Genomic DNA, 26260 nt, shown 5'->3' with positions numbered 1-26260 from the left:
GAAGGAGATGGAGTGAATATTTTGAAGGTTTGTTGAATGTGTTTGATGATAGAGTGGCAGATATAGGGTGTTTTGGTTGAGTTGGTGTGCAAAGTGAGAGGGTTAGGGAAAATGATTTGGTAAACAGAGTAGAGGTAGTAAAAGCTTTGTGGAAGATGAAAGCCGGCAAGGCAGCGGGTTTGGATGGTATGGCAGTGGAATTTATAAAAAAAGGGGGTGACTGTATTGTTGACTGGTTGGTAAGGTTATTTAATGTATGTATGACTCATGGTGAGGTGCCTGTACAAAGGCAAAGGGGATAAAAGTGAGTGCTCAAATTACAGAGGTATAAGTTTGTTGAGTATTCCTGGGATATTATATGGGAGGGTATTGATTGAGAGGGTGAAGGCATGTACAGAGCGTCAAATTGGGGAAGAGCAGTGTGGTTTCAGAAGTGGTAGAGGATGTGTGGATCAGGTGTTTGAAGAATGTTTGAGAAATACTTAGAAAAACAAATGGATTTGTATGTAGCATTTATGGATCTGGAGAAGGCATATGATAGCGTTGATAGAGATGCTCTGTGGAAGGTATTAAGAATATATGGTGTGGGAGGCAAGTTGTTAGAGGCAGTGAAAAGTTTTTATCAAGGATGTAAGGTATGTTTACGTGTAGGAAGAGAGGAAAGTGATTGGTTCTCTGTGAATGTAGGTTTGCAGCAGGGGTGTGTGATGTCTCCATGGTTGTTTAATTTGTTTATGGATAGGGTTGTTAGGGAGGTGAATGCAAGAGTTTTGGAAAGAGGGGCAAGTATGCAGTCTGTTGTGGATGAGAGAGCTTGGGAAGTGAGTCAATTGTTGTTTGCTGATGATACAGCACTGGTGGCTGATTCAGGTGAGGAACTGCAGAAGCTGGTGACTGAGTTTGGTAAAGTGTGTGAAAGAAGAAATCTGAGAGTAAAAGTGAATAAGAGCAAGGTTATTAAGTACAGTAGGGTTGAGGGACAAGTGAATTGGGAGGTAAGTTTGAATGGAGAAAAACTGGATGAAGTGAAGTGTTTTAGATATCTGTGAGTGGATTTGGCAGCGGATGGAATCATGGAAGTGGAAGTGAATCACAGGGTGGGGGGAGGGGGCGAAAGTTCTGGGTGCGTTGAAGAATGTGTAGAAGTCGAGAACATTATCTCGGAAAGCAAAAATGGGTATGTTTGAAGGAATAGTGGTTCCAGCAATGTTATATGGCTGCGAGGCATGGGCTATAGATAGAGTTGTGCGGAGGAAGGTGGATGTGCTGGAAATGAGATATTTGAGGACAATGTGTGGTGTGAGGTGGTTTGATCGAGTAAGTAATGTAAGGGTAAGAGAGATGTGTGGTAATAAAAAGTGTGGTTGAGAGAGCAGAAGAGGGTGTTTTGAAATGGTTTGGTCACATGGAGAGAACGAGTGAGGAAAAATTGACGAAGAGGATATAAGTGTCAGAGGTGGAAGGAACGAGGAGAAGTGGGAGACCAAATTGGAGGTGGAAAGATGGAGTGAAAAAGATTTTGAATGACTGGGGCTTGAACATGCAGGAGGGTGAAAGCCGTGCAAGGAATAGAGTGAATTGGAACGATGTGGTATACTGGGGTCGACCTGCTGTCAATGGATTGAACCAGGGCATGTGAAGCGTCTGGGGTAAACCATGGAAAGCTCTGTGGGCCTGGATGTGGAAAGGGAGCTGTGGTTTCGGTGCATTATTTCATGACAGCTAGAGACTGAGTGTGAACGAATGTGGCCTTTGTTGTCTTTTCCTAGCGCTACCTCGCACACATGAAGGGGGAGGGGGTTTTTATTCCATGTGTGGCGGGGTGGTGATGGGAATGAATAAAGGCAGACAGTATGAATTATGTACATGTGTATATATGTATATGTCTGTGTGTGTATATACATGTATATGTTGAGATGTATAGGTATGTGTCTTTGCGTGTGTGGACATGTATGTATATACATGTGTATGTGGGTGGATTGGGCCATTCTTTTGTTTGTTTCCTTGTGCTACCTCGCTAATGCGGGAGACAGCGACAAAGCATAATAATGAATATAATACACACAAATGCTTGTACATGCTTATATACATGCCCTGGTTCAATCCATTGACAGCAGGTCGACCCCAGTATACTACATCATTCCAATTCACTCTTCCTTACACGCCTTTCACCCTCCTGCATGTTCAAGCCCCGATCACTCAAAATCTTTTTCACTCCATACACAGACATATACACATGTACACATGAACATATTCATATTTGCTTCCCTTCATCCATTCCTGGCACTACCCTGTCCCATAGGAAACAGCATTGCTACCTCCTGGTTCAGCAAGGTAGCAGCAGGAAAATAGACAAAAAAGACCACATTTGTTCACACTCATTCTCTGGTTATGTGTAATGCACTGAAATCACAGCTCCCTATCCACATCCAGGCCCCACAGACCTTCCCATGGTTTACCCTAGATCTTTCACATGCCTTGGTTCAGTCCATTGACAACATAACCCTGGTATACCGCATCTTTCGAGTTCACTCTATTCCTTGCATGCCTCTCACCCTCCTGTATTTTCAGGTCCCAATTGCTCAAAATCTTATTCACTCCATCCTTTCACCTCCAATTTGGTCTTCCACACCTTCTTCCCTCCACCTCTGACACATATATCCTCTTTCACAGTCTTTCCTCGCTCATTTTCTCCACGTGCCCTAACCATTTCAACACACCCTCTTTGCTCTCTCAACCACTCTCTTTATTTCCACACATCTCTCTTACCCTTTCATTACTTATTCGTTCATACCACCTCACACCATGTATTGTCCTCATACATTTCATTTCCAACACATCCACTCTCCATTGTATAACCCGACTTATAGCCCATGCCTTGCAACCGTATAACAATGTTGGAACTACTATTCCTTCAAACATACCCATTTTTTGCTCTGAGATAACATTTTCTCCTACACATTCTTCATCGCTCCCAGGACATTCGACCCCTCCCCCATCCTGTGACTCACTTCCACTTCCCTGGTTCCATTTGCTGCTAAGTCCACTCCCAGATATCTAAAACACTACTCCCAATTTTTCTCCATTCAGACTTACATCCCAATTATCTTGCCCCTCAACTCTACTGAACCGAATAATCTTGCTCTTTTTCACCTTTACTTTCTACTTTCTCCTTTCACACACTTTCCAAACTCAGTCATCCTACTTCTGCAGTTTCTCACACAAATCATCCACTAGGGCTGTATCATCGCCGAACAACAATTGACTCACTTCCCAGGCCTTTTCATCCCCAACAAACTGCGTACTTGCCTCTCTCCAAAACTCTTGCATTTACCTCCCTATCCACCCCATCCATAAACATATTAAACAACCATGGGGACGTCACACCCCTGCCACTGACCGACTTTCACTGGGAACCAATCGCTCTCCTCTCTTCCTACTTCTACACATGCCTTTCGTCCTTGATAAAAACTTGGTCTTCCACAAAGCATCTCCATCAACCCTATCATATGCTTTCTCCAGATCCATAAATGCTACATACAAATCCATCTGTTTTCTTAAGTGTTTCTCTCACACATTCTTCAAAGGAAGCACCTGATCCACACATCCTCTTCCACTTCTGAAACCACACTGCTCCTCCCCAGTCTGATGCTCTGTTTTTGCCTTCACCCTTTCAGTCAATACTCTTCTACACAATTTCCCTGGAATACTCAGCAGACTTATGCCTCTGTAGTTTGAACACTCACCTTTATCCTCTTTGCCTTTGTACAGCGGCACTATGCGTGCATTCTGTCAGTCCTCAGGCACTTCACCACGACCCATACATACATTGATTATCCGTACCAACCAATCAACAACACAGGCATCCCCTTTCTTAATAAACAATTGCAATACCTTGAATTTTATGAGTATGGTAGGCATAATGCAGTATTATGGTTGTATTTTGCTGACCCCAAAGCAGTCCACTTTATTCCAGTAAATGAACTGTATTTTGATTGTTAGGGATAGCAAATTAAATGTATGGTAAACCATAAAAAATCAGGTTAGTATAGGAAAACCTAACCTAAGCTCCATTAGAGCTGTGATTTGTTATGATTTTCATTGTGTTAAACCTAGTCTACCAGGCAAACTTATGGGTGACAAATGTCATAAAACAGATATCAGACTAAGTGACTTTTTACCACCACTTCAAAACACACACACACACACACACACACACACACACACACACACACACACACAACAAGCAATAATTTCATGCAGAACATAGCAGTAGACCACTTGCTGGTATATATTTATGTCATAAGTCTCTGTTTTGAGGGGAGGTAGGTATGGTTTTCATAAGTTCTATTGATTGTATACAAGTATTTAACCTACTTGTACATCAGTGATGCAAGTTGAGTTTAGTTCTGCATTGCTTTTAGCTTTGAATATGGAGGGAGTTTGTTCTGCATTGCTGGTTTAGTGTCAAGAGAAGACAGTGACAGTTGCAGAGCCTGATATTGAGGCATTAGCTATATTTTCTTGACCATTGTCATCTATGATTGTAGTAAGAGTGATGTTTATCAGGGGAAATGTGGGTTTAAGGTAAAAATAGATAAGACCCTTGTAAAGTATCAACATTGACTATGACAAGCTCACCTTTTAGGTAAATTATATAACAAAAAGATAAAATTTCTTATACATTCACCATTTCCCACTTTAGTGAGGTTAGCACTGGGAAAAGGAAGAAGATGGCCGCATTTGCCTACGTGCACACTTGTCATGTATATTGCACTGAAACCAGTGTCCCCAATTCACAACCAAGCCCCACAGACTTTTTATGGTTTACCCTGACTACTTCAAATGCCCTGGTTCAGCCTGATGACAACATATTATCCTCTGTATGTCACATTCTAATTTACTCTATCCCTTCTCAAAAATTCACCCATTTTCAGTGTTGGTGTATTTGATAAAGAAATGGATTGTAAGATTTCCTTTTTACATAACTTGTATTTGCTGTAATTGTTTACATTTTGATATTGTGGGTCAAGAGAATTAATCTTATAAACTAAGAGGCATTCTTGGGCTTGGCCCAGTGACAGAGATGCAACCATACAACCATACCAATTCATGGGAATTCCAGACCATATTAGGCCAGCAAGTAAAGGTTTTGAAATTAATTGAATAAATGTTTTTGGAGATACATAATGGAAAGGAATTTCATGTGTAACATAATTCAAGTGTATTTTACTGCACTCTTGATGGTTTTTCATTGACTTAACACATACTGCTAAATATATCAGCTTATAGGCAACGAATTATTCTTTTTTTCTCCAGGGTACTGTAATATTGTACTCTCTCATTCTGAGGATGCACAGACTTCCCTTATATTTGGTTCTGTTATGGCCTTTCCTCCTGTAATCTGACTGTTAATGGATTTATAATTTTGAAAATGTCCTGCCTATCTTGTACATGTTTAGTTGTTTTCAGATATATTTTCCTTTCAGACACAATTATACGTACTGTTTGAGCATGCCTCAGGCTTCTGCCTGTTCCTTGTGAAGGAATTTGAGGAAGTTGGAACATTTTTACCTCAGGTAGAGGAAGCTGTCACTCAGTCATCGAAATTTCAGCAAGTAGTGAAGTTAGTTGGCTTTAAAGCTTTCTCTTCAGCTGCTTCTGCCTTGGAAAATATCAATGCCGTATCTGAAGGTATGTTGGTTTTTGAGATAGAGCTCACAATCATTAAGTATTTTGTTGTATTCTTTTAATATGTATGTATATCTGGAGAAGGCATATGATAGGGATGATGAGATACTTTGTGGAAGGTCTTGAGAGTATATAATTGTGGGAGGTAAGTTGCTAGAAGCAGTGGAAAGTTTTTACCAAGGATGTAGGCATGTGTACAAGTAGGAAGAGAAGAGAGTGATTGTTTCCCAGTGAATGTCGGTCTGCGGCAGGGGTTTGTGATGCCTCCTTGGTTGTTTGATTTGTTTATGGTTGGGGTGGTTAGGGAATTAAATGCAAGAGTTTTGGAGAGAGGGGAAAGTATGCAGTCTGTTGGGGATGGGAGGGCCTGGGAAGTGAGTCAGTTGTTGTTTGCAGATGATGTAGCTCTAGTGGCTGATTCGTGTGAGAGACTACAGAAGTTGGTGACCGAGTTTGAATAAGTGTGCGAAAGGAAAAAGTTAAGAGTAAATGAGTAAATCTGCCAAATCCACTCCCAGATATCTAAAACCCTTCATTTCCTCCAGTTTTTCTCCATTCAAACTTATCTCCCAGTTGACTTGTCCCTCAACCCTACTGTGCCTAATAACCTTGCTCTTATTCACATTTACTCTCAGCTTTCTTCAATGACACACTTTACCAAACTCAGTCACCAGCTTCTGCAGTTTCTCACCTGAATCAGCCACCAGCGCTGTATTATCAGTGAACAACAACTGACTCACTTTCCAAGCTCGCTCATCCACAACAGGCTGCATACTTGCCCCTCTTTCCAAAACTCTTGCATTCACCTCCCTGACAACCCCATCCATAAACAAATTAAACAACCATGGAGACATCACACACCCCTGCTGCAAACGTACATTCACTGAGAACCAGTCACTTTCCTCTTCCTACACATACACGTGCCTTACATCCTCTATAAAAACTTTTCTCCGCTTCTAACAACTTGCCTCCCACACTGTATATTCTTAATACCTTCCACAGAGCATCTCTATCAACTCTATCATATTCCTTCTCCAGATCCATAAATGCTACATACAATCCATTTGCTTTTCTAAGTATTTCTCACATACAATCTTCAAAGCAAACACCTGATCCTCACACCCTCTACCACTTCTGAAACCACACTGCTCTTCCCCAATCTGATGCTCTATACATACCTTCACCCTCTCAATCAATACCCTCCCATATAATTTCCCAGGAATACTCAACAAACATGTACCTCTGTAATTTGAGCACTCACTTTTATCCCCTTTGCCTTTGTACAATGGCACTATGCAAGCATTCCGCCAATCCTCAGGCATCTCACCATGAGTCATACATACATTAGATAACCTTACTAACCAGTCAACAATACAGTCACCCCCTTTTTTAATATATTCCACTGCAATACCATCCAAACCCACCGCCTTGCTGGCTTTCATCTTCCACAAAGCTTTTACTACCTCTACTCTGTTTACCCAATCATTTTCCATAACCCTCTCACTTTGCACACCACCACGACCAAAACACCCTATATCTGCCTCTCTATCACCAAGCACATTCAACAAACCTTCAAAATACTCACTCCATCTCCTTCTCACATCACCACTACTTGTTATTCCCTCCCCATTATCCCCCTTCACTGAAGTTCCCATTTGTTCCCTAGTCTTGTGCTTTTTATTTACCTCCTTCCAAAATATCTTTTTATTCTCCCTAAAATTTAATGATACTCCCCCTTCACTGAAGTTCCCATTTGTTCCCTTGTCTTGCGCCCTTTATTTACCTCCTTCCAAAATATCTTTTTATTCTCCCTAAAATTTAATGGATACTCTCTCACCCCAACTCTCATTTGCTCTCTTTTTTACCTCTTGCACCATTCTTTTGACCTCTTGCCTCTTTCTTTTCTACATCTCCCACTCATTTGCATTATTTCCCTGCAAAAATTGTCCAAATGCCTCTCTTCTATTTCCCTAATAATCTTACTTCATCATCCCACCACTCACTACCCTTTCTAATCTGCCAACCTCCCACATTTCTCATGCCACAAGCATCTTTTGCACAAGCCATCACTGCTTCCCCAAATACATCCCATTCCTCCCCCACTCCCCTTATGTCCTTTGTTCTCACCTTTTTCCATTCTGTACTCAGTCTCTCCTGGCACTTCCTGACACAAGTCTCCTTCCCAAGCTCACTTACTCTCACCACTGTTTTCACCCCAACATTCTTCTTTTCTGAAAACCTCTACAAATCTTCACCTTTGCCTCCACAAGATAATGATCAGACACCCCTCCAGTTGCACCTCTCAGCACATTAACATCCAAAAGTCTCTCTTTCCTGCGCCTATCAATTAACACGTCATCCAATAACGCTTTCTGGCCATGTCTCCTGCTTACATACGTATACTTATATATATCTCTCTTTTTAAACCAGGTATTCCCAATCACCAGTCCTTTTTCAGCACATAAATCTACAAGCTCTTCACCATTTCCATTTACAACACTGAACACCCCATGTATACCAATTATTCCCTCAACTGCCACATTACTCACCTTTGCATTCAAATCACCCATCACTATAACTGGGTCTCGTGCATCAAAACTACTAACACACTCACTCAGCTGCTCCCAAAACACTTGCCTCTCATGATCTTTCTTCTCATGCCCAGGTGCATATGCACCAATAATCACCCATCTCTGTCCACCCACTTTCAGTTTTACCCATATGAATCTAGAGTTTACTTTCTTACACTCTATCACATACTCCCACAACTCCTGTTTCAGGAGTAATGCTTTTCCTTCCCTTGCTGTTGTCCTCTCACTAACCCCTGACTTTATTCCCAAGACATTCCCAAACCAGTCTTCTCCATTACCCTTTAGCTTCGTTTCACTCAGAGCCAAAACATCCAGGTTCCTTTCCTCAAACATACTACCTATCTCTCCTTTTTCTCATCTTGGTTACATCCACATACATTTAGACACCCCAATCTGAGCCTTCGAGGAGGATGAGCGCTCCCTGCGTGACTCCTTCTGTTTCCCCTTTTAGAAAGCTGAAGTACAAGGAGGGGAGGGTTTCTAGCCCCTGGTGTTAAAAAGAGTGTGGTTGAGAGAGCAGAAGAGGGTGTTTTGAAATGATTTGGTCACATGGAGAGAATGAGTGAGGAAAGATTGACCAAGAGGATATATGTGTCAGAGGTGGAGGGAACGAGGAGAAGTGGGAGACCAAATTGGAGGTGGAAAGATGGAATGAAAAAGATTTTGAGTGATCGGGGCCTGAACATGCAGGAGGGTGAAAGGCATGCAAGGAATAGAGTGAATTGGAACGATGTGGTATACCGGGGTCGATGTGCTGTCAATGGATTGAGCCAGGGCATTTGAAGTGTCTGGGGTAAATCATGGAAAGTTGTGTGGGGCCTGGATGTGGAAAGGGAACTGTGGTTTCGGTGCATTATTACATGACAGCTAGAGACTGGGTGTGAACGAATGTGGCCTTTGTTGTCTTTTCCTAGCACTACCTCGCACACATGAGGGGGGAGGGGGTTGTTATTTCATGTGTGGTGGGGTGGCGATGGGAATTAATAAAGGCAGACAGTATGAGTTATGTACATGTGTATATATGTATATGTCTGTGTGTGTATATATATGTATACGTTGAGATATATAGGTATGTATATTTACGTGTGGACGTGTATTTATATTCATGTGTATGTGGGCGGGTTAGGCCATTCTTTTGTCTGTTTCCTTGCGGTACCCTGCTAACATGGGAGACAGCAACAAAGCAAAATAAATAAATGAATTATTATTATTATTATTATTGGTTCTCAGTGAATGTAGGATTGCGGCAGGGGTGTGTGATGTCTCCATGGTTGTTTAATTTGTTTATGGATGGGGTTGTTAGGGAGATGAATGCAAGAGTTTTGGATAGAGGGGCAAGTATGAAGTCTGTTGTGGATGAGAGAGCTTGAGAAGTGAGTCAGTTGTTGTTTGCTGATGATACAGCGCTGGTGGCTGATTCATGTGAGAAACTGCAGAAGCTAGTGACTGAGTTTGGTAAAGTGTGTGAAAGAAGAAAGTTAAGAGTAAATGTGAATAAGAGCAAGGTTATTAGGTACAGTAGGGTTGAGGGTCAAGTCAATTGGGAGGTAAGTTTGAATGGAAAAAAAAAATATATATATATATATATATATATATCCCTGGGGATAGGGGAGAAAGAATACTTCCCACGTATTCCCTGCGTGTCGTAGAAGGCGACTAAAAGGGGAGGGAGCGGGTGGCTGGAAATCCTCCCCTCGTTTTTTTTTTTTTTTTTTTTGATTTTCCAAAAGAAGGAACAGAGAAGGGGGCCAGGTGAGGATTTTCCCTCTAAGGCCCAGTCCTCTGTTCTTAACGCTACCTCGCAAACGCGGGAAATGGCGAATAGTATAAAAAAAAAAAATATATATAATATATATATATATATATATATATATATATATATATATATATATATATATATATGTCTAAAAAAAAAAAATTATATTGGGAGCGGGGGCTGGAAATCCTCCCCTTTTGTTTTTCTTTTTTTTTTTTTTTTTTTTTCTTCCAAAACAAGGAACAGAGAAGGGGGTCAGGTGAGGATATTCCCTCAAAGGCCCAGTCCTCTGTTCTTTAAACTACCTCGCTATCGCGGGGAAAAGGCGAAAAGTATGAAAGAAAGAAAGAAAAAATTTATATATATATATATATATATATATAATATATAAAATATATAATTTTATATAATAATATTATTATATATATATTATATATATCCCTGGGGATAGGGGAGAAAGAATACTTCCCACGTATTCCCTGCGTGTCGTAGAAGGCGACTAAAAGGGGAGGGAGCGGGGGCTGGAAATCCTCCCCTCTCACTTTTTTTTTTTAATTTTTCCAAAAGAGGGAACGGAGGGGGGGCCAGTGGGATGTTCCCTCAGGGGCCCAGTCCTCTGTTCTCGGCGCTACCTCGCTGATGCGGGAAATGGCGATAGTATGAAAGAAAGAAAGAATATATATATATATATATATATATATATATATATATATATATATATAATATATATATATATATTATTGTTCGCTGATGATACAGCGCTGGTGGCTGATTCATGTGAGAAACTGCAGAAGCTGGTGACTGAGTTTGGTAAAGTGTGTGAAAGAAGAAAGTTAAGAGTAAATGTGAATAAGAGCAAGGTTATTAGGTACAGTAGGGTTGAGGGTCAAGTCAACTGGGAGGTGAGTTTGAATGGAGAAAAACTGGAGAAGTGAAGTGTTTTAGATATCTGGGAGTGGATCTGGCAGCGGATGGAACCATGGAAGCGGAAGTGGATCATAGGGTGGGGGAGGGGGCGAAAATCCTGGGGGCCTTGAAGAATGTGTGGAAGTCGAGAACATTATCTCGGAAAGCAAAAATGGGTATGTTTGAAGGAATAGTGGTTCCAACAATGTTGTATGGTTGCGAGGCGTGGGCTATGGATAGAGTTGTGCGCAGGAGGATGTATGTGCTGGAAATGAGATGTTTGAGGACCCATGTGTGGTGTGAGGTGGTTTGATCGAGTGAGTAACGTAAGGGTAAGAAGATGTATGGAAATAAAAAGAGCGTGGTTGAGAGAGCAGAAGAGGGTGTTTTTGAAATGATTTGGTCACATGGAGAGAATGAGTGAGGAAAGATTGACCAAGAGGATATATGTGTCGGAGGTGGAGGGAACAAGGAGAAGAGGGAGACCAAATTGGAGGTGGAAAGATGAATGAAAAAGATTTTGAGTGATCGGGGCCTGAACATGCAGGAGGGTGAAAGGAGGGCAAGGAATAGAGTGAATTGGAGCGATGTGGTAACCTGGGTTGACTTTCTGTCAGTGTATTGAAAGCAAGGCATGTGAAGCGTCTGGGGTAAACCATGGAAAGCTGTGTAGGTATGTATATTTGCGTGTGTGGACGTATGTATATACATGTGTATGGGGGGGGTTGGGCCATTTCTTTCGTCTGTTTCCTTGCGCTACCTCGCAAACGCGGAGACAGCGACAAAGTATAATAAAATAATAAAAAAAAATATATATATTTTTATTTATTTACTCTGCTTTGTCGCAGTCTTTTCTTTCAAACTATTCGCCATTTCCCCCGTTAGTTAGGTAGTGTTAAAACAGAGGACTGGGCCTTTGAGGGAATATCCTCACTTGGCCCCTTTCTGTGTTCCTTCTTTTAGAAATTAGAAAAAATGAGAAGGGAGATTCCAGCCCCCCTGCTCCCTCCCCTTATAGTCGCCTTCTTCAATGCTCAGGGAATACGTGGGAAGTATTCTTTCTCCAATCCCTAAGGGATAGTATATATATGTTCTCTTGAACATTATCTGCTTCATACAACTTATTAGATTTATGTTTGTGTAGCCAGTTGATGAAGAATATCCTGTATGTTTTGACTGCAAATGGATTGAAGTGTTTTATGTGGGTTTGCTATGGTAAGAAATGGTTTGTATTTCGTACTTAAAAACCAACATTTTTGTTGATTGTTTCACTTATAATTCTTCTCCCTGCAGGTCTGTTAACAGAAACTCTTAGTGCCTTTCTTGAAGTTAACTTACCAAAACCAGAAAAGAAGAATGTAATCCAGCTTGGTGTATCTGATGCTAAGTTAGGTGCTGCCATCAGTGAAGCATTAAAGATATCAGTGACACACATTGGAGTTGTTCCTGAAGTAAGTAAAACTCAGATTATCACTTCCTTGATTAAGTATGACATATTTTGTCTTGCAGTGTTTCATAAGCTTATAATCTTTGTTAGATTTTTCGTGTGTGTGACAGGTAATCTTGCAGTCTCTGCTTTCTTCTGAAAAGGTGTTTGCATCAATCTCCAAATTCAGTTTGTCTTGGTATGTGTGGCATAACAGTGTTTTGTCTATAATGAGTGTTCTTTCAGACTGAAATCCATTGTGTCATCCTTACCCTTTGTGAGTTTTATTAAGCAGCATTTTCCCATTAGGATGATAATCCACCTGTTCTTCATTAACCAGTACCGTTGAAAGTAATGAATGAGAAAGAGGATAGAAAGCCTGATGATTTGTCCTTGATTGGAATTTTTAAAATAAATCTAAGTTTTGCAGTGTTCTGCCATTTATGATAGTCATTGGGAAAACAGAATTTTTTGAAAGTTTATCATTATAAAGGTATTAACAGTACTGAAATTTCAACAGTTGTGCGTGGCACCGACACACCTAACTTTTTTTATTAAGGCTTGACTCCAGCTTCTATGAAACAAACGGAACTTGGTTTAGGCCACTCATACTCCAGAGGGAAAGTGAAATTCAATGTCAACAGAGTAGACAACAAATTATTCAGAGTATTGCTATTGTTGATCAGCTTGACAAAGACATTAACACCTTTGCCATGCGTATTAAGTATGTATTATGACCAATATAAGTTTATTACAAGTGTTTTTCTGAGTATATAATGAAAAAATTAAATAGAAAAATTGAGATGAAGTTGCATGTTTATAATGATGAGTGTATATGAATGCATGTGCTTGATACAGTTCAGAAGATATTCTATTTAGTTACTGAAGTTTTGAGTACTTAACCAGAATGCCTACTGTCGTCAAACAACATCTTGCATTGGTCCAACAAGTTAGGATGTTCAAATGTTGAAAGAGAGTCTGACTGCAGCTATCACCAACATTGCAACCACGAACATTGTGATAACAGTAACAAGTCAGAACAACAACAACCACCTCCGTTACTTACACAGCACCTACCACCACCACAACCCCCATCACCTTCTATCACCACCACGCCAGAGTGCTTTCTTTGTTCATCATTCTAAATTTTATTTGTTGTTTGAGATTAGAGATCACGTAAAATGTTTCATTACATCTGAACATTAAGCATTTCTCAGGCATTTTTGTCTGAACTAATTGTAGCCCTTTTCAGTTCTCTCTGCAGCTATCTAATCTGTAATTTACTTGTTCTTGTACCTTCATATGTAGTACTCTATATCTTATGTAAAGGTGTTGGTGTGAATGGAGACTAGTCTTACATGATTAAAGTGATTTGGTTTGTGAAATCCTCATTTTGATTGATGAATTGTGATTTGCTAGCTTATGATGAGCGATTGTTGGAAGATGATTGGCTTTTTAGTTGGGCAATTTGAACTTACAAGGGTAAGATTGGTCAACTACTTAAACCAGGTGAATCTGGAAATGTGTCTTTCAAACATAAATTATCAAAGAATTATGTCCAAACTGATTTGATTTTTTTTCCTTCCCAGAGAGTGGTACTCCTATCACTTTCCAGAACTGGCTAGGATAGTTACTGACAATTATCAGTATGCATTATGTGCAGACTTTATCAAAGACCGCAATACTTTTACTCAAGAGTCTGTTGAAAAATTAAGGAAATTTTTGATGGATTCTGCCAAGGCCCAGGCTGTATTTGGATGCATCAAAGATGACAATGGGTAAGTCACATGACAACAATTTTGTTGAAGGTGAAGTGTAGACTTTTGTGTAAGTGGAACTGTTTTCAAAACATTTTTTATACTTTAAACAAGTTATAGATTGTTGCCCTGGTCTTACAAATTAAAACAGATATATCACCCATATTGGTGTAAAATTTAGGTGATGGGCCATTCTTCATCTGTTTCCTGATGCTACCTCGGTGACATGGAAACAGCGATTGATTGTAATGATAATAAAAAAATATACACATAAACACATATATACACATACACAGACATATATATGTATTTATTTATTATTTATTTATTTTTACTTTTGTCGCTGTCTCCCGCATTAGCGAGGTAGCGCAAGGAAACAGACGAAAGAATGGCCCAACCCACCCACATACACATGTATATACATACACGTCCACACATGCAAATATACATACCTATAACATCTCAATGTATACATATATATATACAAAACACACAAAATTAAACAGACAATAATACAATTTAAACACATGTACATAATTCATACTGTCTGCCTTTATTCATTCCCATCACCATCCCGCTACACATGAAATAACAACCCCTTCCCCCTGCATGTGCGCGAGGTAGTGCTAGGAAAAGACAACAAAGGCCACATTCGTTCACACTCAGTCTTTATCTGTCATGTAATAATGCACCGAAACCATAGCTCCCTTTCCACATCCAGGCCCCACAGAACTTTCCATGGTTTACCCCAGATGCTTCACATGCCCTGGTTCAATCCATTGACTGCACGTCAACCCTGGTATACCATATCGTTCCAGTTCACTCTATTCCTTGCACGCATTTCACCCTCCTGCATGTTCTGCCCTTGATCACTGTCCAAAATCTTTTTCACTCCATCTTTCCACCTCCAATTTGGTCTCACTTCTCCTCGTTCCCTCCACCTCTGACACATATATCCTCTTGGTCAATCTTTCCTCACTCATTCTCTCCATGTGACCAAACCACTTCAAAACACCCTCTTCTGCTCTCTCAACCACACTTTTTATTACCACACATCTCTCTTACCCTTACATTACTTACTCGATCAAACCACCTCACACCATGTATTGTCCCTAAACATCATCAATCCACACATCCACCCTCCTCGCATCCAACCACTCACCTGTGGATATATATGTTGGCGAGATGCCGCGGAAGCGTACGAGGGAGTGCCCAGCCACTCACATACACAGGTGTATACGTTCACTCCGCAACTCCGCACGTATACATACCTATACATTTCAACATATATATATATATTATATATATATATATATATATTGTTCGCTGATGATACAGCGCTGGTGGCTGATTCATGTGAGAAACTGCAGAAGCTGGTGACTGAGTTTTGGAAAAGTGTGTGGAAGAAGAAAGTTAAGAGTAAATGTGAATAAGAGCAAGGTTATTAGGTACAGTAGGGTTGAGGGTCAAGTCAACTGGGAGGTGAGTTTGAATGGAGAAAAACTGGAGAAGTGAAGTGTTTTAGATATCTGGGAGTGGATCTGGCAGCGGATGGAACCATGGAAGCGGAAGTGGATCATAGGGTGGGGAGGGGCGAAAATCCTGGGGGCCTTGAAGAATGTGTGGAAGTCGAGAACATTATCTCGGAAAGCAAAAATGGGTATGTTTGAAGGAATAGTGGTTCCAACAATGTTGTATGGTTGCGAGGCGTGGGCTATGGATAGAGTTGTGCGCAGGAGGATGTATGTGCTGGAAATGAGATGTTTGAGGACAATGTGTGGTGTGAGGTGGTTTGATCGAGTGAGTAACGTAAGGGTAAGAGAGATGTATGGAAATAAAAAGAGCGTGGTTGAGAGAGCAGAAGAGGGTGTTTTGAAGTGGTTTGGGCACATGGAGAGGATGAGTGAGGAAAGATTGACCAAGAGGATATATGTGTCGGAGGTGGAGGAACAAGGAGAAGAGGGAGACCAAATTGGAGGTGGAAAGATGGAGTGAAAAAGATTTTGTGTGATCGTGGCCCTGAACATGCAGGAGGGTGAAAGGAGGGCAAGGAATAGAGTGAATTGGAGCGATGTGGTATACCGGGGTTGACGTTCTGTCAGTGGATTGAAGCAAGGCATGTGAAGCGTCTGGGGTAAACCATGGAAAGCTGTGTAGGTATGTATATTTGCGTGTGTGGACGTATGTATATACATGTGTATGGGGGGGGTTGGGCCATTTCTTTCGTCTGTTTCCTTGCGCTACCTCGCAAACGCGGGAGACAGCGACAAAGTATAATAAAATAATAAAAAAAAATATATATATTTTTATTTATTTACTCTGCTTTGTCGCTGTCTTTTCTTTCAAACTATTCGCCATTTCCCCCGTTAGTTAGGTAGTGTTAAGAACAGAGGACTGGGCCTTTGAGGGAATATCCTCACTTGGCCCCTTTCTGTGTTCCTTCTTTTAGAAAATTAGAAAAAATGAGAAGGGAGGATTTCCAGCCCCCCTGCTCCCTCCCCTTATAGTCGCCTTCTTCAATGCTCAGGGAATACGTGGGAAGTATTCTTTCTCCCCAATCCCTAGGGATAGTATATATATGTTCTCTTGAACATTATCTGCTGTCATACAACTTATTAGATTTATGTTTGTGTAGCCAGTTGATGAAGATATCTGTTAGTGTTTTGACTGCAAATGGATTGAAGTGTTTTATGTGGGTTTGCTATGGTAGAGAAATGGTTTGTATTTCGTACTTAAAAACCAACATTTTTGTTGATTGTTTCACTTATAATTCTTCTCCCTGCAGGTCTGTTAACAGAAACTCTTAGTGCCTTTCTTGAAGTTAACTTACCAAAACCAGAAAAGAAGAATGTAATCCAGCTTGGTGTATCTGATGCTAAGTTAGGTGCTGCCATCAGTGAAGCATTAAAGATATCAGTGACACACATTGGAGTTGTTCCTGAAGTAAGTAAAACTCAGATTATCACTTTCCTTGATTAAGTATGACATATTTTGTCTTGCAGTGTTTCATAAGCTTATAATCTTTGTTAGATTTTTCGTGTGTGTGACAGGTAATCTTGCAGTCTCTGCTTTCTTCTGAAAAGGTGTTTGCATCAATCTCCAAATTCATTTTGTCTTGGTATGTGTGGCATAACAGTGTTTTGTCTATAATGAGTGTTCTTTTCAGACTGAAATCCATTGTGTCATTCCTTACCCTTTGTGAGTTTTATTAAGCAGCATTTTCCCATTAGGATGATAATCCACCTGTTCTTCATTAACCAGTCGTTGATAGTATTAATGAGTAAGAGATAGTAGCTGATGTTTTGTCTTGATGGGAATTTTTAAAATAAATCTAAGTTTTGCAGTGTTCTGCCATTTATGATAGTCATTGGGAAAACAGAATTTTTTGAAAGTTTATCATTATAAAGGTATTAACAGTACTGAAATTTCAACAGGTTGTGCGTGGTATCCGGACACACCTAACTTTTTTTATTAAGGGCTTGACTCCAGCTTCTATGAAACAAACGGAACTTGGTTTAGGCCACTCATACTCCAGAGGGAAAGTGAAATTCAATGTCAACAGAGTAGACAACATGATTATTCAGAGTATTGCTATTGTTGATCAGCTTGACAAAGACATTAACACCTTTGCCATGCGTATTAAGTATGTATTATGACCAATATAAGTTTATTACAAGTGTTTTTCTGAGTATATAATGAAAAAATTAAATAGAAAAATTGAGATGAAGTTGCATGTTTATAATGATGAGTGTATATGAATGCATGTGCTTGATACAGTTCAGAAGATATTCTAGTTTAGTTACTGAAGTTTTGAGTACTTAACCAGAATGCCTACTGTCGTCAAACAACATCTTGCATTGGTCCAACAAGTTAGGATGTTCAAATGTTGAAAGAGAGTCTGACTGCAGCTATCACCAACATTGCAACCACGAACATTGTGATAACAGTAACAGTCCAGAACAACAACAACCACCTCCGTTACTTACACAGCACCTACCACCACCACAACCCCCATCACCTTCTATCACCACCAACGCCAGAGTGCTTTCTTTGTTCATCATTCTAAATTTTATTTGTTGTTTGAGATTAGAGATCACGTAAAATGTTTCATTACATCTGAACATTAAGCATTTCTCAGGCATTTTTGTCTGAACTAATTGTAGCCCTTTTCAGTTCTCTCTGCAGCTATCTAATCTGTAATTTACTTGTTCTTGTACCTTCATATGTAGTACTCTATATCTTATGTAAAGGTGTTGGTGTGAATGGAGACTAGTCTTACATGATTAAAGTGATTTGGTTGTGAAATCCTCATTTTGATTGATGAATTGTGATTTGCTAGCTTATGATGAGCGATTGTTGGAAGATGATTGGCTTTTTAGTTGGGCAATTTGAACTTACAAGGGTAAGATTGGTCAACTACTTAAACCAGGTGAATCTGGAAATGTGTCTTTCAAACATAAATTATCAAAGAATTATGTCCAAACTGATTTGATTTTTTTTCCTTCCCAGAGAGTGGTACTCCTATCACTTTCCAGAACTGGCTAGGATAGTTACTGACAATTATCAGTATGCATTATGTGCAGACTTTATCAAAGACCGCAATACTTTTACTCAAGAGTCTGTTGAAAAATTAGAGGAAATTTTGATGGATTCTGCCAAGGCCCAGGCTGTATTTGATGCATCAAAGATGACAATGGGTAAGTCACATGACAACAATTTTGTTTGAAGGTGAAGTGTAGACTTTTGTGTAAGTGGAACTGTATTTCAAAATTTTTATACTTTAAACAAGTTATAGATTGTTGCCCTTGGTCTTACAAATTAAAACAGATATATCCACCCATATGTGGTGTATTTAAGTGGATGGGCCATTCTTCATCTGTTTCCTGATGCTACCTCGGTGACATGGGAAACAGCGATTGATTGTAATGATAATAAAAAAATATACACATACACATATATACACATACACAGACATATATATGTATTTATTTATTATTTATTTATTTTTAATTTTGTCGCTGTCTCCCGCATTAGCGAGGTAGCGCAAGGAAACAGACGAAAGAATGGCCCAACCCACCCACATACACATGTATATACATACACGTCCACACATGCAAATATACATACCTATACATCTCAATGTATACATATATATATACACACACAGACATATATATACATTTATACACATGTACATAATTCATACTGTCTGCCTTTATTCATTCCCATCACCATCCCGCTACACATGAAATAACAACCCCTTCCCCCTGCATGTGCGCGAGGTAGTGCTAGGAAAAGACAACAAAGGCCACATTCGTTCACACTCAGTCTTTATCTGTCATGTAATAATGCACCGAAACCATAGCTCCCTTTCCACATCCAGGCCCCACAGAACTTTCCATGGTTTACCCCAGATGCTTCACATGCCCTGGTTCAATCCATTGACTGCACGTCAACCCTGGTATACCATATCGTTCCAGTTCACTCTATTCCTTGCACGCATTTCACCCTCCTGCATGTTCAGGCCCTGATCACTCAAAATCTTTTTCACTCCATCTTTCCACCTCCAATTTGGTCTCACTTCTCCTCGTTCCCTCCACCTCTGACACATATATCCTCTTGGTCAATCTTTCCTCACTCATTCTCTCCATGTGACCAAACCACTTCAAAACACCCTCTTCTGCTCTCTCAACCACACTTTTTATTACCACACATCTCTCTTACCCTTACATTACTTACTCGATCAAACCACCTCACACCATGTATTGTCCCTAAACATCTCATTTCCAGCACATCCACCCTCCTCCGCATCCAACCTCCTCCTGTGGATATATATGTGGCGAGGTGGCGCTGGGAAGCGGACGAGGGAGTGGCCCAGCCCACTCACATACACAGGTGTATACGTGCACATCCGCACTCGCACGTATACATACCTATACATTTCAACATATATATATATATGTACATACACAGACATATACATATGTGCACACGTATATAATTCTTGCTTGCTGCCTTTATTCATTTCCGTTGCCACCCCGCCACACATGAATTGATATATACACACACATATAGTTTTTTTTTTCTTTTTTTGCTTTGTCGCTGTCTCCCGCGTTTGCAAGGTAGTGCAAGGAAACAGACGAAAGAAATGGCCCAACCCACCCCCATACACATGCCTTGATTCAATCCACTGACAGCATGTCAACCCCGGTATACCACATCGCTTCAATTCACTCTATTCTTTGCCCTCCTTTCACCCTCCTGCATGTTCAGGCCCCGATCACACAAAATCTTTTTCACTCCATCTTTCCACCTCCAATTTGGTCTCCCTCTTCTCCTCGTTCCCTCCACCTCCGACACATATATCCTCTTGGTCAATCTTTCCTCACTCATTTTCTCCATGTGACCAAACCATTTCAAAACACCCTCTTCTGCTCTCTCAACCACGCTCTTTTTATTTCCACACATCTCTCTTACCCTTACGTTACTTACTCGATCAAACCACCTCACACCACACATTGTCCTCAAACATCTCATTTCCAGCACATCCATCCTCCTGCGCACAACTCTATCCATAGTCCACGCCTCGCAACCATACAACATTGTTGGAACAACTATTCCTTCAAACATACCCATTTTTGCTTTCAGAGATAATGTTCTCGACTTCCACACATTCTTCAAGGCTCCCAGAATTTTCGCCCCCTCCCCCACCCTATGATCCACTTCCGCTTCCATGGTTCCATCCGCTGCCAGATCCACTCCCAGATATCTAAAACACTTCACTTCCTCCAGTTTTTCTCCATTCAAACTCACCTCCCAATTGAATTGACCCTCAACCCTACTGTACCTAATAACCTTGCTCTTATTCACATTTACTCTTAACTTTCTTCTTTCACACACTTTACCAAACTCAGTCACCAGCTTCTGCAGTTTCTCACATGAATCAGCCACCAGCGCTGTATCATCAGCGAACAACAACTGACTCACTTTCCAAGCTCTCTCATCCCCAACAGACTTCATACTTGCCCCTCTTTCCAAAACTCTTGCATTCACCTCCCTAACAACCCCATCCATAAACAAATTAAACAACCATGGAGACATCACACACCCCTGCCGCAAACCTACATTCACTGAGAACCAATCTCTTTCCTCTCTTCTTACACGTACTCATGCCTTACATCCTCGATAAAAACTTTTCACTGCTTCTAACAACTTGCCTCCCACACCATATATTCTTAATACCTTCCACAGAGCATCTCTATCAACTCTATCATATGCCTTCTCCAGATCCATAAATGCTACATACAAATCAATTTGCTTTTCTAAGTATTTCTCACATACATTCTTCAAAGCAAACACCTGATCCACACATCCTCTACCACTTCTGAAACCACACTGCTCTTCCCCAATCTGATGCTCTGTACGTGCCTTCACCCTCTCAATCAATACCCTCCCATATAATTTACCAGGAATACTCAACAAACTTATACCTCTGTTCCCATCAGTGGGGGAGTGGGGGAAGAATGGGATGTATTTTCGGAAGCAGTGATGGCTTGCGCAAAAGATGCTTGTGGCATGAGAAGCGTGGGAGGTGGGTTGATTAGAAAGGTTGTGAGTGGTGGGATGAAGAAGTAAGATTATTAGTGAAAGAGAAGAGAGAGGCATTTGGACGATTTTTGCAGGAGAAAAATGCAACTGAGTGGGAGATGTATAAAAGAAAGAGACAGGAGGTCAAGAGAAAGGTGCAAGAGGTGAAAAAGAGGGCAAATGAGAGTTGGGGTGAGAGAGTATCATTAAATTTTAGGGAGAATAAAAAGATGTTCTGGAAGGATGTAAATAAAGTACATAAGACAAGGGAGCAAATGGGAACTTCAGTGAAGGGGGCTAATGGGGAGGTGATAACAAGTAGTGGTGATGTGAGAAGGAGATGGAGTGAGTATTTTGAAGGTTTGTTGAATGTGTTTGATGATAGAGTGGCAGATATAGGGTGTTTTGGTCGAGGTGGTGTGCAAAGTGAGAGGGTTACGGAAAATGATTTGGTAAACAGAGAAGAGGTACTAAAAGCTTTGCGGAATATGAAAGCCAGCAAGGCAGCTGGTTTGGATGGTATTGCAGTGGAATTTATTAAAAAAGGGGGTGACTGTATTGTTGACTGGTTGGTAAGGTTACTTAATGTATGTATGATTCATGGTGAGGTGCCTGAGGATTGGCGGAATACTTGCATAGTGCCATTGTACAAAGCAAAGGGGATAAGAATGAGTGCTCAAATTACAGAGGTATAAGTTTGTTGAGTATTCCTGGGAAATTATATGGGAGGGTATTGATTGAGAGGGTGAAGGCATGTACAGAGCATCAGATTGGGGAAGAGCAGTGTGGTTCAGAAGTGGTAGAGGATGTGTGGATCAGGTGTTTGCTTTGAAGCATGTATGTGAGAAATACATAGAAAAGCAAATGGATTTGTATGTAGCATTTATGGATCTGGAGAAGGCATATGATAGAGTTGATAGAGATGCTCTGTGGAAGGTATTAAGAATATTTGGTGTGGGAGGCAAGTTGTTAGATGCAGTGAAAAGTTTTTATCGAGGATGTAAGGCATGTGTACATGTAGGAAGAGAGGAAAGTGATTGGTTCTCAGTGAATGTAGGTTTGCGGCAGGGGTGTGTGATGTCTCCATGGTTGTTTAATTTGTTTATGGATGGGGTTGTTAGGGAGGTGAATGCAAGAGTTTTGGAAAGAGGGGCAGTATGCACTCTGTTGTGGATGAGAGAGCTTGGGAAGTGAGTCAGTTGTTGTTCGCTGATGATACAGCGCTGGTGGCTGATTCATGTGAGAAACTGCAGAAGCTGATGTCAGTTTGGTAAAGTATGTGAAAGAAGAAAGTTAAGAGTAAACGTAAACAAGAGCAAGGTTATTAGGTACAGTAGGGTTGAGGGTCAAGTCAATTGGGAGATAAGTTTGAATGGAGAGAAACTGGAGGAGGTGAAGTGTTTTAGATATCTGGGAGTGGATCTGGCAGCGGATGGAACCATGGAAGCGGAAGTGAATCATAGGGTGGGGGAGGGGGCGAAAATCCTGGGAGCCTTGAAGAATGTGTGGAAGTCGAGAACATTATCTCCGAAAGCAAAAACTGCTATGTATGAAGGAATAGTGGTTCCAGCAATATTGTATGGTTGTGAGGTGTGGGCTATGGATAGAGTAGTGCGCAGGAGGATGGATGTGCTGGAAATGAGATGTTTGAGGACAATATGTGGTGTGAGGTGGTTTGATCGAGTAAGTAATGGAAGGGTAAGAGAGATGTGTGGAAATAAAAAGAGTGTTGTTGAGTGAGCAGAAGAGGGTGTTTTGAAATGGTTTGAGCACATGGAGAGAATGAGTGAGGAAAGATTGACCAAGAGGATATATGTGACAGAGGTGGAGGGAACGAGGAGAAGTGGGAGACCAAATTGGAGGTGGAAAGATGGAGTGAAAAAGATTTTGAGTGATTGGGGCCTGAACATGCAGGAGGGTGAAAGGTGTGCAATGAATAGAGTGAATTGGAATGATGTGGTATACCGGGGTCAACGTGCTGTCAATGGATTGATCCAGGGCATGTGAAGTGTCTGGGGTAAACCATGGAGAGTTTTGTGGGGCCTGGATGTGGAAAGGGAGTTGTGGTTTCGGTGCATTATACATGACAGCTAGAGACTGAGTGTGAACGAATGTGGCCTTTGTTGTCTTTCCCTAGTGCTACCTCGTGCACTTGCGGGGGGAATGGGTTGTCATTTCATGTGTGGCGGGGTTGCAACGGGAATGAATAAGGGCAGACAGTATGAATTATGTACATGTGTATATATATATATGTGTGTGTGTGTTGTGTGTGTGTGTATGTATGTATACATTGAGATGTATAGGTATGTATATGTGTGTGTGTGGACATTTATGTATGTGCATATGCATGTGTATGTGGGTGAGTTGGGCCATTCTTTCGTCTGTTTCCTTGCGCTACCTCGCTAATGCGGGAGACAGCAACAAAGTATAATAAATATAATTAAATGATTGATACTTGCTTGCCTTCATCCTTTCCTGGCTTTACCCGTTTCAGCGAGGTAGTGCCAGGAAAACAGACAAAAAAGGCCACATTTGTTCATAGTCAGTCTCTAGCTGTCATGTGTAGTGCACCAAAACCACAGCTTCCCATCCACATCCAGGCCCCACAGACCTTTCCATGGTTTACCCCAGATGTTTTACATGCCCTGGTTCAGCACATTGACAGCACGTCAACCCCGGTGTACACATTGTTTCAATTCACTCTATTGCTTGCATGCCTCTAACCCTCCTTTATATTGAGGCTTTGATCACTCAAAATCTTTTTCACTTTCAGTCCTTCCTTCCACCTCTAATTTGTTCTCTCGCTTCTCCTTGCTCCCTCCACTTCTGATATGTATATTTTCATTGTCAGTCTATCCTCACACATGCTCTCCATATGTCCAAACCATTTCAACACTGCCTGTTCTGCTCTCTCAACCACACTTTTTATTTCCACTCCTCTCTTACCCTTTCATTACTTAGTCAAACCACCACACACCACATATTCTCCTCAAACATTTTATTTCCAATGTATCCACCCTCCTCTTTAGAACCCTATCTATATCCCATGCCTTACAACCACATAACATTGTTGGAGCTACTATTCCTTCAAACATACCCATTTTTGCTCTCCGAGATAATGTTATCCCCTTCCACTTATTCTTCATTGCTCCCAGAACCTTCATCCCCTCCCCCACCCTGTGACTTACTTCCATTTCCATTGTTCCATTCACTGCAAAGTCCTCTCCCAGATATCTTAAAACACTTTACTTCCCCCAATTTTTCTTCATTCAAACTTACATCCCAATTGACTTCTCCTTCAACCTTACTGAACCTAATGAATATTTACTCTCACTCTCCTTTCACACACTTTTCCAAACTCAGTCACCAACCTCTGCAGTTTCTCATTTGAATCAGCCACTAGAGCTTTATCTTCAGCAAACAATAACTGACTCACTTCCCAGGCCCTCTCATCCCCAACAGATGGCATACTCACCTTTCTCTCTCTAAAATTTGTGCATTTACCTCCCTAACCACCACATCCATAAACAAATTAAACAACCATGGAGACATCACACACCCCTGTTGCAGACCTACTTTCACTGGGAACCAGTCACTTTCCTTTCTGCCTACTCTTACACATGCCTTACATAGTTGGTAAAGGCTTCTCATTGTTTCTAGCAACTTACCTCCCACACCATATACTCTTAAGACCTTCCACAAAGCATCTCTATCAACATTATATGCTTTCTCCAGATCCATAAATGCTTCATACAAATCTATCAGCTTATCTAAGTATTTCTTACATTCTTCAAAGCAAACGCTTGATCCACAGATCCTCATCCACTTCTGAAACCACACTGCTCTTCCCCAATCTGATGCTCTGTACATGCCTTCACCCTCTCAAAAAGAACCCTCTCATATAATTTCCCAGGAATACTCAACAAACTTATCCCTCTGTAGTTTGAACACTCACCTTTATCCCCTTTTCCTTTGTACAGTGGTACTATGTATGCATTCCACCAATCCTCAGGCACTTCACCATGAACCATACATAATATTGAATATCCTTTCCATCCAGTCAACAACTGTCACCCCTTTTTTAATAGATTCTACTGCAGTACCATCCAAACCCGCCACCTTGTCAGATTTCATCTTTCACAGCACTTTCACTACCTAGTATCTCTTAACCAAACCATTCTCCCTGACCCTCTCACTTCGCATACCACCTTGACCAAAACACCCTATATCTGCCACTCTATCATCAAACTTATTCAACACACCATGAAAATACTCACTCCATCTCCTTCTTGCTTCATCACAACCTTTTATTAGTTCTCCAGTTGTCCCTTCACTGTTGTTCCCATTAATTCTCTTGCCTTACGCATGTTATTTACCTCCTTCCAAAACATCTTATTATTTGTAAAGGTTAATGATACTCTCTCACACCAACTCTAATTTGCCCTCTTTTTCAACCCTTGCACTTTTCTCTTGACCTCCTGCTGCTTTGCTCTTGTACATCTCCCAGTCATTTGCACTCTCTCACACCAACTCTAATTTGCCCTCT

At 40.8% G+C, this 26260-nt stretch overlaps 1 protein-coding gene across 1 annotated transcript in view; it reads left to right on the top strand.

Annotated features, from left to right (window-relative positions):
* The window catches only part of Nop56 (Nop56 ribonucleoprotein), a 48889-nt gene that overhangs the window by 7028 nt on the left and 15601 nt on the right, over positions 1-26260 (top strand). Inside the window, exons 2-5 of the mRNA XM_071672544.1 lie at positions 5490-5694; positions 12238-12395; positions 17562-17770; positions 18637-18824. Coding sequence (XP_071528645.1) covers positions 5490-5694; positions 12238-12395; positions 17562-17770; positions 18637-18824 — 760 coding nt within the window. The remainder of the gene's footprint in view (positions 1-5489; positions 5695-12237; positions 12396-17561; positions 17771-18636; positions 18825-26260) is intronic.

This window comes from Panulirus ornatus, chromosome 17, assembly GCF_036320965.1.
Source record: "Panulirus ornatus isolate Po-2019 chromosome 17, ASM3632096v1, whole genome shotgun sequence".
Classification (NCBI taxonomy): domain Eukaryota; kingdom Metazoa; phylum Arthropoda; class Malacostraca; order Decapoda; family Palinuridae; genus Panulirus; species Panulirus ornatus.
The sequence above is the reverse complement of the archived record's forward strand: the minus strand, read 5'-3'. Positions and strand labels throughout refer to the sequence as shown.